The following is a 13,264-nucleotide window of genomic DNA, read 5'->3' as shown; positions in this document are numbered from 1 at the left end:
CACTCCCACCACTATGACTACCTTACCTTACTATCGTACTGCGGCAAAAAAGATGGGCTTTACGAAGTTACATACATGGAGATTTCTTCGCCGCTTTGGCATGCAATAAAAATAATAAAGCCTCTAAAAGCCTGGTAGTCGACTTACTGTACTATGCAGGTTGTCGGAAGGGCCCCCCCTCGGGCCAGAGTAAAGTACGATTACCTTTAGCTCCGGTCTCGGCCTTGTATTTTGCCGACAGGGATTTTCATTTGCCACCTGCATGTGTAGAGTACCGGGAGTGCATCATCCGCCTGCGTCTGCCGGTCTGCTGCTCGCTTTCTCACTTTCTCGCTTTTGCCTTCCTCCATTATTACTTTAATTTAGTATATCCCTCGTGGTCTTCACAACTTGCCTTGCACCCGAACCAATGATCTAAAAGTCACTCAACTTGTGCGTCATGACGACTGTGCATCTAGGTATCTATCTTTACTCCATGTCTGTATGCAGAGACTTCTCATCCCACGATCATATGACTCTTCCGCAGTATCTTATCACAATAATAATAATCATCATCATCATCATCATCATCATCATCATCATAGTAATAGTAAATCACAATCACAATCATCATCATGTTCAAGACCAGCCTGGCATCATGAGGTTGTGCTCATTCAGCTGCCGTCTCAATGGAAGCGTTCCTTCCCTCTTCCTTCCCTTTTCCCTCTTCCTACCAAATCCTGATTGTCGGCAGGAGTGATGGGAGGAGTGAGGACCTTGGCAGAAAAAGTGGCATCTCATTTTCAGATAACAATCCCCACCCCTAGGCTCTAGCCAGCTAAGGTAAAGTAAAGTAAAGTAAAGCAGGTGTTATCGCTCACTCCAGCCGCCATGTTGCTAAAGTATTAACGTACTGTTGGCATTTGCTACTGCTGCTATGCTGCTTAATGTTCCTGTTAATCGATTACTGATCTTTTTCCTGTCTGATTACTCCTGTAGCGCTTATTGCTAATCGCTGTCGGAGCACTACTGCCTTGAACACCGAGGCATAATTCTTATTCATTATTATTCATTATTCCACTTCTCCGTTCCGATGCGGAGATGCCGCCGAGATGTCAAACTTTTTGCCTCGACTACATACGGCTTAGACATGTCTTGACTGCATTATCTATTTTGTCCTTGTTCTACCCTGCATAATGGGGACCCCCCCCGGTTGAAACAAATGCAACATCAGATGTATCCTTCGGCAAGATCCACAAGTGATCGAGACGCACGTCGACTCGCTGTTCCTATTTCGAGATAATCACTTACTCATCACATTACCATCGGCAACGTCGCTTCAATCACCCGTTACCTACTTCGGTATGAGATCTTTGCAGATTCATACCGCTGTCTTCACTGCTTCAGGCATGTGGAGTAGAAAACCTTGGAGATGAGAGAGAACATTGTTACCTTGGATGCAACTTCCGGCGGTAGATCAACGTAGTTCATCGCTGATGCTCACAGCACTTCTCATACGCGCCTTGTTCCCAATCCGAGACTATCGACTCTCTTTGAGAAAAGTTCACGGCCCACGGCTGCACCAGCAACGAAAACCATGCAAAAGTCGACTGGAAGCTCGACGTGATCAAATTGTCACTGCCTGAGGGTTCTCCATTCAAATGGACAGGCAAAACGCTTGAAAAAGCGGACAACTCTGGGGGATTCAACTCTACAGATTAGAGCAATCAGCGTGGGGAAGTCGACTCTCAGCGCGTTTGTGGGGTTCTCGACCAATCTTCCCCCATACGATGCACCGAATTGGCCTGGCGACTGGTGACTACACTGACAGCTTACCTACCGATACTTCCTGTTGCATTTGGATTGGACCAAAAATTTGCGCTTATCATGATCATGTTGTGAACACTTGTGGTCGAACATCATTGCGCAACCAGAACTGCCGAGTATCGTGAAGTCAAATACCGCGCGGTCTCTTCTTTCCTTCACGAGCCACCCTACCTTTGCATCCAATGCTAAACCAGTCCTTGGCAAAAATTTCGCCCACTCTTCAAAGTGGTTCGGTTCGGCGTCTTGGTTCCCTGCATTGAGGCTTGTCTTAAGGTGATTGCTGGAACAGTTCACAACTTTTCCAACACCTCTCAATATGACTTGAATCGCAACGAATGACGATCATTCCACAATCGCGTCAAGTGAAAGTGTCTTGACTACATCCTAGAATTGGCTGTTGTCAACCCCTTTGTCCTTCACCATAGAGAGTGCTCAAGTGGTCCAGTACCCATCGCTGGGTAGGAGCGTATCTACGAAAAGCGCCTCTTAATCGTCTTCAATCCGACGAGACATAAGAAAGAGCAGTCTTGTCACGGCACCAACGGCTGTGATGCGAAGCTTTCTTGGCACCTTGCTGCACCATCGCCCAAACGGGCAAAATTAAGCGACCCATTGCTGAAGCGGCCAGAGAGACCTCCAGGCTACCTGTTGATCATAAGATTATGGATATATAGACACAACGAGCGGAGAACGATCCATGACGGCTCAGTCCTGGAGCGAAGACTACATGCGACCCAGTCTACAGAGAGTCTAAAGGTCTGGTTTTTTCTCCATTTTTTCAGCGGTCCTGTTACCTAGCACAGCGTTCACTTCCTTTTTCTGATAGTCTTAGACTCTGCGGTGGATAAAGCTCCTCGACTGTTGCTGTTGCATTTCATCCCGAAGTCGCGGCAGTATGGCACCAGAGATCTCTTCAAACAAAGACAAGCTACTGCCTCTCATCACAACCCCGGCCTACGCAACAGGAAAGGTAGTCATCTCCAACACCAGCCATAAACCACTTAGTTTTGCTTTCGAAAGAGACCCCTGTTTATAGCTTCTCAGAACGATCCTTTTACGATCTACGCCTCTCGCATCACGCTCTCTCACAATGCCTTCATTCGCGGCTTCAATAGCATCTATCAACAAGCTCCAAACCTCACCCCTTCCGACCATAAAGACTTCATTGGCTACTGCCTGGCCTGGTACACGTGCGTCGGCGAGGACCACTCTCGGGAAGAGATCCGGTTCTTTTCGGCGATGGAGGACGCTACTGGAGAGGAGGGAATTTTGGATCATGAGGTTACCTTTTACAGTGAGTGAAATCTCTCACAGTCGCATGGACGATGTCACCTCGAAGGGAGTTGGAAAAAGTCAGTTCGTAGACTGAGACCTGCAATTCAGCCGACTACCGAGACGACATGCAGAAGCTCAAGAACTATCTCCTCAGTTTCGAACATTTCCGACACCCAGAAACCGAGTTCGACGTGTCGCGCCTGCTCTTTCTAATGGACAGGATCGCGCACCCGCTTCACACTCATCTCGCCTCCGTGCCCCAATCGATACTAGCTCTGTCCCGCTTTTCCACCCCAGAGCGCCCAATTGACCTTCTCAAGATCGACCGCTCCCTCGATGTTCCCGACGAGAAGAAGACGACCAATTATATCTTCAACGTTCTGCCCGCGTGGCTGCTGAACCTGGAGACTGAGGAGTTTGAGGGAGGCAGGTGGAAGGGTTGGCCGGAATCCAAGGTAAAAAGAGTGCTTACGGGCTTGGTGCCCCTGATGAACAGAGGCCGGTGGCGCTTCTCGAGCTGTGATTGGAGAGGGCGGTGGAGGAAGGGGAGGAGTTAGGGTTGAACCGGCTTTGAGATACCTGCAATCGACTCTTTGGTGATTCATGAGATGAAATGGGAAGCATGTATATTCGCATAGGATGTCTCCATGACTAATTTCATGCAAGTCCGGTTTTGCCACAGCGGCGGCAAATCCGGACTATAAAACCCCGAGAGTCCTCTTCTTTCTACACCCCGCCTTTTCATCATGCCACAAAACTCGTACCGTTCCAGTTGAGCATAAGCGATTTTTGATTTTCATTCTACATATGCGTGGCCTTTTCGTAAGCTGGAGAACCGGCATCACATCGGTTGCTGCCGAGGAGGTAGTGTCGGAGGAGATAGAAGCCTACTAGCCAAACCCAGCAGCATCATACGGGTGTATGACTATTCGTCCTTCAATACGTACCAGAACAACGGGGCTGACCGTTACGACTGGAATGCACAGAACAAGGGTAAAGTGTAAGCAACATGGGAGCATCGGCGCATATGCCGAGCCGCTAGGATGTATCAATGAGACTGCCGGGATCACCGAAAGGGGAGCCGCATTGGTTGAGGTATCGTCTCAGCGCGAGCATTGTTGGTAGTCTTTCGGCACCCGGGTCGAAGGTTGAAGACGCTTACTAAGGGCTTATTTTACGGCGCTTATTTATATCCAGTAATTTAGTCAGATTGTTGCTCGATCATGCTCAAGAGGTTCTGTATTGATCGTTCACTATACGTACAGGATGGAATTTGTTGAAGAAGCAGCTTATCGAGATGCCTGCGCCTCAGGCGCGCTGCCTGGCGTCATCTTTCTGGCAGCCGATAAGGAAGGTATGTATGTCCCGTTCTCAATCTGCAAGACTAGTAAACAACAGGTCCTCACGATTTCGTAGGCACTTTCGAATATGGAAAGGCAATGGGACGTCGATCCACGAAGCCTGAGGATGCGGCTAAAGCGATAGAGCCGGACATGGTCTTGGCCATGGCCGCTTGCACCAAGCTCATGACCGCCATTACCGTTTTGCAGTGTGTGGAACGCGGTCTTTTCGACCTTGACGAGGACATCACGCAATCCTTCCGGATTTGAAGAACCTCGAAATCATCCTCAAAGCTGAGAACGCTGGCGACACTCCGAGACTGAAGCAGAAGGAAAACTTATTACTCCAAGGTAGAATCTTCCGGCTCGTAACATTCTACTTGCTCAGGCATGGGAGGTGACGAATGTTCAAGGCTTATGCTCTCGCACTCGTCTGGGATGTGCTGAGATCAGATGGACCCTTTGCTCTTGAAGTGGCGCACGAATCGAAACGAAGTCCCGTGGTCTGCTGCCACTATCGAAGAACGCTGCAACAGCCTTTTACTATTCGAACCAGGGACGAGCTGGATGTATGACATGGGAGCGGACTGGGCAAACAAGATGGTGGAGCGCGCAACTGGAGACTCTCGAAACCTACATGTCAAAGAAGATCTGGGACCCTCTTTACCTGAAGAACATAACGTTCTAGCCGGCCCAGAAAGCACACATGCATGACGGACTCGCTGGTCTCAGTACTCTGGATGCGACTGGAAATGCAGTGACTCTCGAAAGTTGGGACCTGGTCAGCGGATCCACAGACTGTCTTGGTGGCGGAGGAGTGTTCGGATCGGCACAGGACTTCTTGGCTTTAATGAAGGCTGTGTTGGTGGATGGTTCAAAGCTGTTGAAGGAGAAGTCATACGAGTAACTATTCAAGCCACAATTGAGCGGACCGAGCAAGCAAGCATTACAAGCGCTGCTTGAAAGTGACAGCGGACTGTATTGGGAACTGGGTGGGAATATTGCCCTGTCCGGGCAGAAAAGTTGGAATCTCGGTGGTAAACTGTCGCTGGATAATATGAGGGGTGGATGGGGAAGAGTACTCTTCTCTGACAAGGCATGCCGAACATCAGATGGGTATGAAAGCGCATCCAAAGATCCTCTCCGAGACACTACTAACCTCTGCAGTTGATCGATAGGGAGGTGGGTTTGTGTTATTTGGTGGCACCTCCGCTCATAGCCAGAGGGTCTCCGAGAGATAGAAACGGCCATACTTCCTTAGGAGACAACTTCCGAGAAAAATATATCTTGGTCTCGAAGGATTTGACAACAGCGACGGAAATGGCGACAGCCTTGATGTGTCTTCCTTGCAGTTTCCTGGCTTGTCATGTGCATGCGTAATTGCTGATAGAATAGTCAGAACCTGTATAGCCACCTTCTTGCCTCCCTAGCAGGTATATCGTATCGTTGTAAACATTGAAGACACCATATACCTTACTAGATGTTGTGTGAGATATAGTCATAATTGTCATATCTGTCCATCCACCAAAAAAGAAAGGAAAGATATTATGACTTCGGACGCTACGGCCTTCGCTTCCTGTTGAAACCTCAAGCCGTTGCCAAGAGACTCCTCAAGTTGGTGTCATCTGCCGTCCATTTTCCCGCCTACACGAGCACAAGGCTGTGGAAAAAGAAGAAGCTCCCGTTGACTGTAAAATGTGACGACTAACAAAAGTGTCAATATAGAAACCCCAGTCTGGGAGGTAGCATGAGGAAAACTATGGCCCTTCCGATATCCAGTCGGGGCACCTTCTCGCCAGGCTGACCCGAAATGAAATTCTACAGTCATGGAAAACATCCCACCTTCCTACGAAATCGCAGTAGCGAGAAACCCATGGGGACTCATAGCTCCCTACATACCCTCTCCCGAACTGTGTGCCCTCAATAGAGTCAATCATGAATTGCACCACGTCTTCGCTCCATGCCTGTGGGGTAATCCCGCGTCACATTTTGGAACGGAGAATGATAGGGTCTATGGTAGGAATGGGATGGAGTCTTGTAGGAAATTCCACTGACTTTAAGCAGTCGCCCTGACACGCTTCAAAAGGATCCTGAAACGGGTACGCCTGAGCGTGAGGGAACTCACCCATACTCTGCATCTCCCTCCTGCTCAGTCAGAGGTACGCTTATCACTACAAGTCGCACAGGAAAAACAAGAACGCTCACGCTTCTAAAAGCTCTATGACGGACCTCACCCTGAATGGCTTCGCGATGTCCTGGAGCAGCTGCCAAACCTCCAATCCCTCGTCGTCTCGCGGCTCCCCTTTTTCGATCATATGGCATTGCTGGCATTACGAAGCTACAGCGACAGCCGCCGACCTTCACTTGGCGGTCCAGATCCTACGTTCGCACTTCGGCTCCTCATAGCTGGAAGCTGCCAGAATACTACATCGCAAGGGTTGACGGAGGGTCTGCACCATTTCCCGAACCTCGCCTTCCTAGACCTCTCCGATACACCAGCAGCAAGAGATAAGAACTTTCTGTGGAAGTTGGGGCATCTACCACTATTGCAGGTATTGAAGTTACGGAGTGTGCATTTGAGAGACGAAGACGTCGATATTTTAGCTGAGGCTATAGGTCTCAAAGTTCGAAGCCTCGATGTTCAAGGCAATCACCTCACAGACCACAGCGTTCGGACTCTTCTGGTTTCTTGCTTCCAAGCTGAAAATGATACTAATGGGTCATCGAATGGGAGACCACGCGCCATTTCAAATCTGGCGGTGGAAGACTGGCCTTTAGGGTTTGTGCGACCTGATCCTGCGGTACTCGATGAGTTCAAAGACGAAAGCTACGATGAGCGCTTCGTTCGGCGCTTGACTTCCGGCGTTATCAGTAGACTGCCATACGAGGACATGCCTCGTTCCGGAATTACCCATCTTTACATCGCCAACAACAACCTCACAGTGGAAGGTCTAGCGGCCTTGATTCGGTCAGGAAAGCTGCGTGTCCTCGATGCAGGCTCTGTGAATAAATTTGTGCATGGACCTGTGTCGGAGGCATCCCCATCACTTTCCCCATTCGATGCTCGTCACATCCGGCTGCCAGGAGTGGAGAAGCTTACGCCGATCCTGAGCAAGCATGCCCAAGAAATGACCTCGCTACGACTTCATCATGCGGTCATTACCAAATATGCTCCACTCACAGACGAGCGCTCACCTGTAGCTCCCTGCGAGCTCGGTGCAGGAAAGACTCAGCATGAATTGAGCGGACCAGTGCCAAGTGAGCTAGATGCAGCAGTGTACGAGTTGGATGCAACACCACCACTCTACGAACTGGATATACATGTTCCACAGCCACGGTATGAGTTGCCCGGAGACTCTACGCATTTCTACGTCTCTCCACCGATCGGCGATAAACCTACTCTTAGTAAAGAAGAAAGCCAGCCCGAGGCCAGACGTGGAAGCGTTTTCGCACCGGAACCGCTGGAGCCTGAGGAATCTGACGAAGACGCCGCCCCAGTGCTCACAGCAACGGGATTAGGCTCGGTTGCGCAAGCTGTAAATGGCATGAAAGGTCCAAACCAAGCCATGAGTGTAACGAGCAATGACCGAGTCGGCACTGGTAAACAAAGTTCACAAATGCGGACTGCACTAATTGAGAAGCAACGACAAGAGCTTCGATCGAGTCGGCTCGACAAACCTCATGGTTTGATACCAGGAATGCTGCCAAAGCTTCGAACCTTCACTTTGACCAACGTTCCATGTGTTGACAGTACCGGACGAGTGATTGATGCCCTAATTCAATTCATCAAGGATTGTGCCTCAGAAGCTGAGCTTGCCAACCTCCAGGCTCGCCTTGAAGTGGACCCTGTACGCAAGCCAGGGGAGCGTTACTCAAAGCACAATCGCCATACTGCCCGAGAGATCTTTGCACTAAGACAGATTGCACTTGAGATGGCTCCAGCAGTATCTCCCAACGCTCCCAACACAACGTCAAAGCTTGTCAACAGGACCAGGTCATCCACGGAAGATGCAGACAGTGAAGCATTCTGGTCCGCAGCTGAAAATGATTTCACCTTCTTTGACAAAGATGAAGAATGCGGCCTGCCTTCTATAGACACTGATACTTACGTTCCCGACTCAGCATTATCCGAAAAGATCATGATGCCAGCGGATGGCGTTCAGCCGGACAGTCTGCCAAAACTGGAAACAACCGAACGCAAAGACGCGCCTGTTGATGTTGTGCAGGAGCTAATCAAGTTTAGAAAGGGGAAAAAGGTAGCTTTTGAAGAAGCGGTACAGAGGGGATTATTGCACGTCGATGGGTATTGGCCTGGTGAGGTTAAGGTCGTGAGAGGGCATCACACAGGCGGCAAGATGGACTACTATGGAAATCATTTCGAAAAGGGAGGAGTTTATCGATGAAAGAGGACCTAGGATGTCATCGACACTTAGGCAGCCTCTTCCGTCTTATCAGCCGGTGTGTTTGGGATGTTGGGGGCCATCGGACTTTGTGGGTCGAATGCGAGGATTGAAATGTGCACGAACTCTTTTGAAGACGGTTCTGGATGGGTCGCTGCCCCGAAAGGAAGAAAAGATCAGGGGAAGTTGCCTTGTCAACAAACCCAAAACAGGGAGCAACGAGCTCTGTCTGTCTCAGAAATAGGGCTAATTACCCGAGCTTTGATCTCTACGTGTCTCTAAATCTTACCAACTATCTGCTTTCATGATCCTCATCCGACCTTCGGCCGTTCCAATCCCCCCTACTCGTTCATCCCACCCCTCCCCCAAGCCTTCCGCCCCAACTCCACCACCGCCTCCACCAACCCCTCCACCGTCCCCCTCCCCGTCCCCCTACTGACTACAGCCCTCATGAAGGCACCCCTCTCATCCCCACCCGCATAATCAATCATGAAACCCCTCGGAACGAGCCCCCGCACCACTTCCTTCGTGACCCTCCCGTTGTCCCCCGCCTCGTCGTGCAGCGTCCCGCCTCCCGCGTAGTAAAAACACACCTGGCAGCACGGCGGCGGGTTCTCGCCCACGGAGACCAGGTCCGGGTGCGACGCCACCAGACGGGCCAGGTGAGCGGCCGTGGCGAAGGCGGCGTCGATCTGCCCCGCGTAGCCGTCGCTGCCGTGGTAGATCCAGCTGAGGTACAGCTTGAGGCTGTCGCCGCGGCGGCCGCACTGGAGCGTCAGGTCCGCCAGGTCGTAGTAGTGGAGGTCGGAGGAGGAGGAGGAGGTGGAGGGTTCCGAGGCGTGGTCGTGGTCGTCGTCGTCGTGGTGGAAGAGGTAGCTGGCCGGGAGGGTGTTGCTGGCGTGGAAGCGGCGCAGGTCGGCGCCGAGGAGGAAGGAGCAGGTGAGGGGGACGCCCATCATCTTGTGCGGGTTCACGGCGATGGAGTCGGCGAGGTGGCTGCCGGCGAGCTTGGGCGCGTGGGCGGGGGAGAGGGCGGCGGGGCCGCCCCAGGAGGCGTCGACGTGCAGCCAGAGGCCGTGCTCCCGGCAGACGGCGGCGAGGGGCCCGATGGGGTCGTAGGAGCCGAGGACGGTGGTGCCGGCCGTCGCGTTGAGGTAGAAGGGCGTCTGGCCCTGCGCCTTCGCCGCGGCGACGAGGGCGGAGAGGGCGGCGGGGTCCATGCGGCCGGTGTGCGGGTCCACGGGGACGGCGCGGACGGCCGAGGCGCCGAGGCCGAGCATCTGGGCGGCCTTTTCGACGCTGTAGTGGCCGTGGGCCGAGGTGAAGAGGACGAGTTTCAGATCGTTTGCGGTGTTGCCGTGGGTTTTGGTGGCGGGGTGGAGGGTGTTGCGGGCGATGACTATGGACGTGGCGTTGGACATGGAGCCCCCTTGCACGGAAACGCCGCCGGCGTGGGGTCCGGTGAGGCCGAAGAGACGGGCGAGGGCACGGGTCGTGTGTTTTTCGATCATGGTGAGGGCGGGCGATACTTCGTACGTGTGGACGTTGGTGTTCAGGGTCGCCAGGATCAGCTCGGCGGCGAGGCCGGGGGCGTCCGTCGAGGCGTACAGTTTGCTCATGAAGCCGCGGTCCCACGTGTTGACTGAGTATTGCAGGATTTGCTCCACCTGTTCGAGGAAGCCTGCTTGGGCCAGGCCGGTCCGAGGTAAGTTTAGATCCATGAGTTGGGATAGCTTGTGAGGTTTGTGGTGTTCTACGAGGGCGGTGCGTGGGCCCCCTCCTTGGACCGAAAGACCATGACCGGTCTTTTTGGTAGATGCATCTTCGTCTGCTGAACGTATGAATGGGATCAGAAGATCTTGTACAGCATTAAGTAGCTGCGAGTTCGGTTAGTCGTCACGAGTGTATTGATATAGGAGAAGATGGACAGGAACATTTCAATTTTGACACGTATAAAATACGAACATTAGAGACTTCATCTGCTCGAGAGGGAACTGGTTCTTTTTCAGCTGGGCTATGGGTCGAATTGGAATCTTGATGCGACATTTTGAATAAGAAAAGCACAAAAATATAAGAGTAAAAGAGTAGAGTGGAAGATATTGGGTATCTGTCGAAAGTACACGTGAGTCGTGACTTTGCTACTGGTATTATCAATATTTGGTGCACCAAGTCGACAAAGTACTTTACCACTTTCGTCATCATCGTCATGACTCTCTAGTGCCGAAAAGCACTCGCTTCCGCACTAAGCTTTACCCTGAATGGTAGCCCTTCCTTGAGGGATGCTGTTCGCGCCAGTGCCATTGTCTGTCCTTGCTTTCACCACCTTGTGCTGTTGTCTCATTGTACCCGCTGCATATCGCTCTCTGGCAAGCTCGATACTTGTCTTGGCAGCTTGGTTGTGGTCTTGGCTTTGGCCCTTTGCATCGTTCAGCCACTCCTTTCTTCTTGTATTGTAGATATCCATCTTCCAGTTCCTCCATACCGCTCTGCCAGAGATCGAGGCTCGCAGGGCTGACTCGTGCTGCGCGAGCTCGTTGGCAATCCTTTCCCGGATGAATGTGAGACCATCAGTCGCTTCCCAAATCGAGTCAATAACGTGGGAGGCAACAGGATCCAATGCGAGGTCCTCTATGTGGCCATAGAAGTGTGGTATCAGCAGTCGACGGAACTTTGGTGCCTGTTCGGGGCAGACCAAAGCTGTCTGTAGGACACGAGATGCTGTTCGATCTTTTGCAACTGAGATCAAAACACGCGTCTCCATAGCAAGTAACCCATCGCAGATAAGTTCCCGCAGTGGGTCTGGTGCCTCCAACATGCATTGAGCCAGTAGAGATCCATGAGCTTTGGCACTGTCCTTAGCATCCAGCTGTTTTCTGCGGTCTTCTGCCATGCCCTCTGCGCGCTCTGTGCCCACTCTGAGCATCTTGACCAATCGGTCGGATGGTCCCTCTCCGTAAGCCTGCTTCAAGCCAGTTGAGATGGATGGTGCCTCTAGTTGTCGTACGCGGCATCGTTCTATCAATGTCTTGATAACTGATGTACGCGAGCGCTTGATCAGCGTGTCAATCTGAGGACAAATCTCATTTAGAGCGGTCACCAAGTCTTCCTTGTTCAGGCGCTCGATGATCTTGATGACCACAAAAGCAGCGACCTCGTTCTTCGCAAATGTCCCAATTTTGTCCTTAAAAGAGCTCTTGTATAATGCTTTGAACGTCTTGCCTGGTGCATTTGTTACAATTACCTCCAGAAGTCGTGAGCCAATAGTATCGTAGACAAGGTTATTAATGAAAGAAGCACTTTCGGTACCCTCCACCAACGCATCATCGGGAACGAGTTTCCGGAATAGAGACTTCGAGTCTTTCGCGCTTTGCTTGCCGGATCTTGTGAGTTCGAGCTCGAGCAGAAGTTGTAAAACGGGATTTGCGATAGGATGAGTCGCTAATGCCCGAAGATATGTTGTGTCCAGACCTGCCACAGCTCCTGCCATCATCTTCTCCAACGCGGTATGGAAGGAATCTGGTACCATTCGTGCTTCTGTCTTCTCCTCCGTTGGCTTTGATTTTGCACTGGTGATAGAGACATGCTCCTTCTTTTTGCTCTGCAGCACCGAGGAAGTGTTTACAGCCGTAAGCGGCATACCTGAGAGCACGACTAGTAGGATGCGCAGTGGATGCGACGCGAATTGGTCACTCATCAAGTACCCCATATTGCCTTCCAACTCGTTCAGTGTATATAGGAAGAGGTTCTCCATAGAGACGAAGACGTCCCTGTTCCCCTGGTTCTGCTTTCCCTGATCCAGAGGTGCGGTCAGCTCTTGATTGACGATTGGCGCTGCTTGTAAAAACAATGCTTCGCAGCAATGGGAAGCGAATCTGTGCTGTACAAGGTGCAGGAAGCTGTGTATGTTAGATGCATCACCCTCAACGGTCACAGCAGGCGTACTTACTGTCCACTGAACTTCTGAAACAGATTCTTCAACTGATCCGGGGTCGATAGCAGAATTAATCGCTCCATAAGCCTTGAGCATGACTGACTATTGGCGATCTTGAGCTCCTTCCCACTGGCCTCTTTGTAGACATTGGCCAGGAAAAGACTTCGTTCCTCTGGATCGGCGAATTGATTAAGTTCTAGCATAGAATCCGCTCTCTTGAAGTATTCCTGCTCATCTTCATCCAGTAATCCGTAGAACGGGATCTCCACAGGTCGTGGAGCATATTCCGGGTAGCCTTCTTGTGGTCTATTTTCATCATCACCATCCACTATGATCTCGACCTCTGCTTCTGCGTCCTCTGACTTCTGCCGCTTGGAAGTTGCGGATTGGTCTTCTTCCTCCTCCTCACGCTTCCGCTTCTTTTCCTCCCGTCGCCCTCGTTTTCGGTGCTCCTTCGGCATGGCGATTGTAGCGAAGCGGTGTGCGTGACTGGAGAAGAATAAAACAAAGAA

General features: G+C 51.5%; 6 protein-coding genes across 6 annotated transcripts; 4 read left to right on the top strand and 2 right to left on the bottom strand.

The window, feature by feature from the left end:
- Positions 1–2,701: 2,701 nt before the first annotated feature.
- HO173_006330 (uncharacterized protein) lies at positions 2,702–3,638 on the top strand (the record flags this gene model as incomplete). Its single annotated transcript, XM_037308241.1, has 3 exons — positions 2,702–2,776; positions 2,851–3,100; positions 3,190–3,638. 3 exons carry the CDS (start codon positions 2,702–2,704, stop codon positions 3,636–3,638), a joined length of 774 nt encoding a protein of 257 aa, XP_037165015.1.
- Positions 3,639–4,347: 709 nt separating this feature from the next.
- Positions 4,348–4,691, top strand: HO173_006329 (uncharacterized protein; the record flags this gene model as incomplete). Its single annotated transcript, XM_037308240.1, has 2 exons — positions 4,348–4,435; positions 4,498–4,691. 2 exons carry the CDS (start codon positions 4,348–4,350, stop codon positions 4,689–4,691), a joined length of 282 nt encoding a protein of 93 aa, XP_037165014.1.
- Positions 4,692–5,127: 436 nt separating this feature from the next.
- HO173_006328 (uncharacterized protein) lies at positions 5,128–5,328 on the top strand (the record flags this gene model as incomplete). The annotated part of the gene is made up of 1 exon (XM_037308239.1): positions 5,128–5,328. The coding sequence occupies one exon, from the start codon at positions 5,128–5,130 to the stop codon at positions 5,326–5,328; it is 201 nt and encodes a 66-aa protein (XP_037165013.1).
- A 919-nt stretch (positions 5,329–6,247) lies between these two features.
- On the top strand, positions 6,248–8,824 carry HO173_006327 (uncharacterized protein; the record flags this gene model as incomplete). The annotated part of the gene is made up of 3 exons (XM_037308238.1): positions 6,248–6,437; positions 6,486–6,580; positions 6,638–8,824. 3 exons carry the CDS (start codon positions 6,248–6,250, stop codon positions 8,822–8,824), a joined length of 2,472 nt encoding a protein of 823 aa, XP_037165012.1.
- A 338-nt stretch (positions 8,825–9,162) lies between these two features.
- HO173_006326 (uncharacterized protein) lies at positions 9,163–10,867 on the bottom strand (the record flags this gene model as incomplete). Its single annotated transcript, XM_037308237.1, has 2 exons — positions 9,163–10,698; positions 10,787–10,867. The coding sequence occupies 2 exons, from the start codon at positions 10,865–10,867 to the stop codon at positions 9,163–9,165; spliced, it is 1,617 nt and encodes a 538-aa protein (XP_037165011.1).
- A 196-nt stretch (positions 10,868–11,063) lies between these two features.
- HO173_006325 (uncharacterized protein) lies at positions 11,064–13,213 on the bottom strand (the record flags this gene model as incomplete). The annotated part of the gene is made up of 2 exons (XM_037308236.1): positions 11,064–12,717; positions 12,768–13,213. The coding sequence occupies 2 exons, from the start codon at positions 13,211–13,213 to the stop codon at positions 11,064–11,066; spliced, it is 2,100 nt and encodes a 699-aa protein (XP_037165010.1).
- Between the last annotated feature and the right edge of the window lie 51 nt (positions 13,214–13,264).

This window comes from Letharia columbiana (genome assembly GCF_014066305.1).
Source record: "Letharia columbiana isolate WasteWater2 chromosome Unknown Sc0000018_s1, whole genome shotgun sequence".
Classification (NCBI taxonomy): domain Eukaryota; kingdom Fungi; phylum Ascomycota; class Lecanoromycetes; order Lecanorales; family Parmeliaceae; genus Letharia; species Letharia columbiana.
This window is presented reverse-complemented; position numbering and strand designations above follow the sequence as displayed.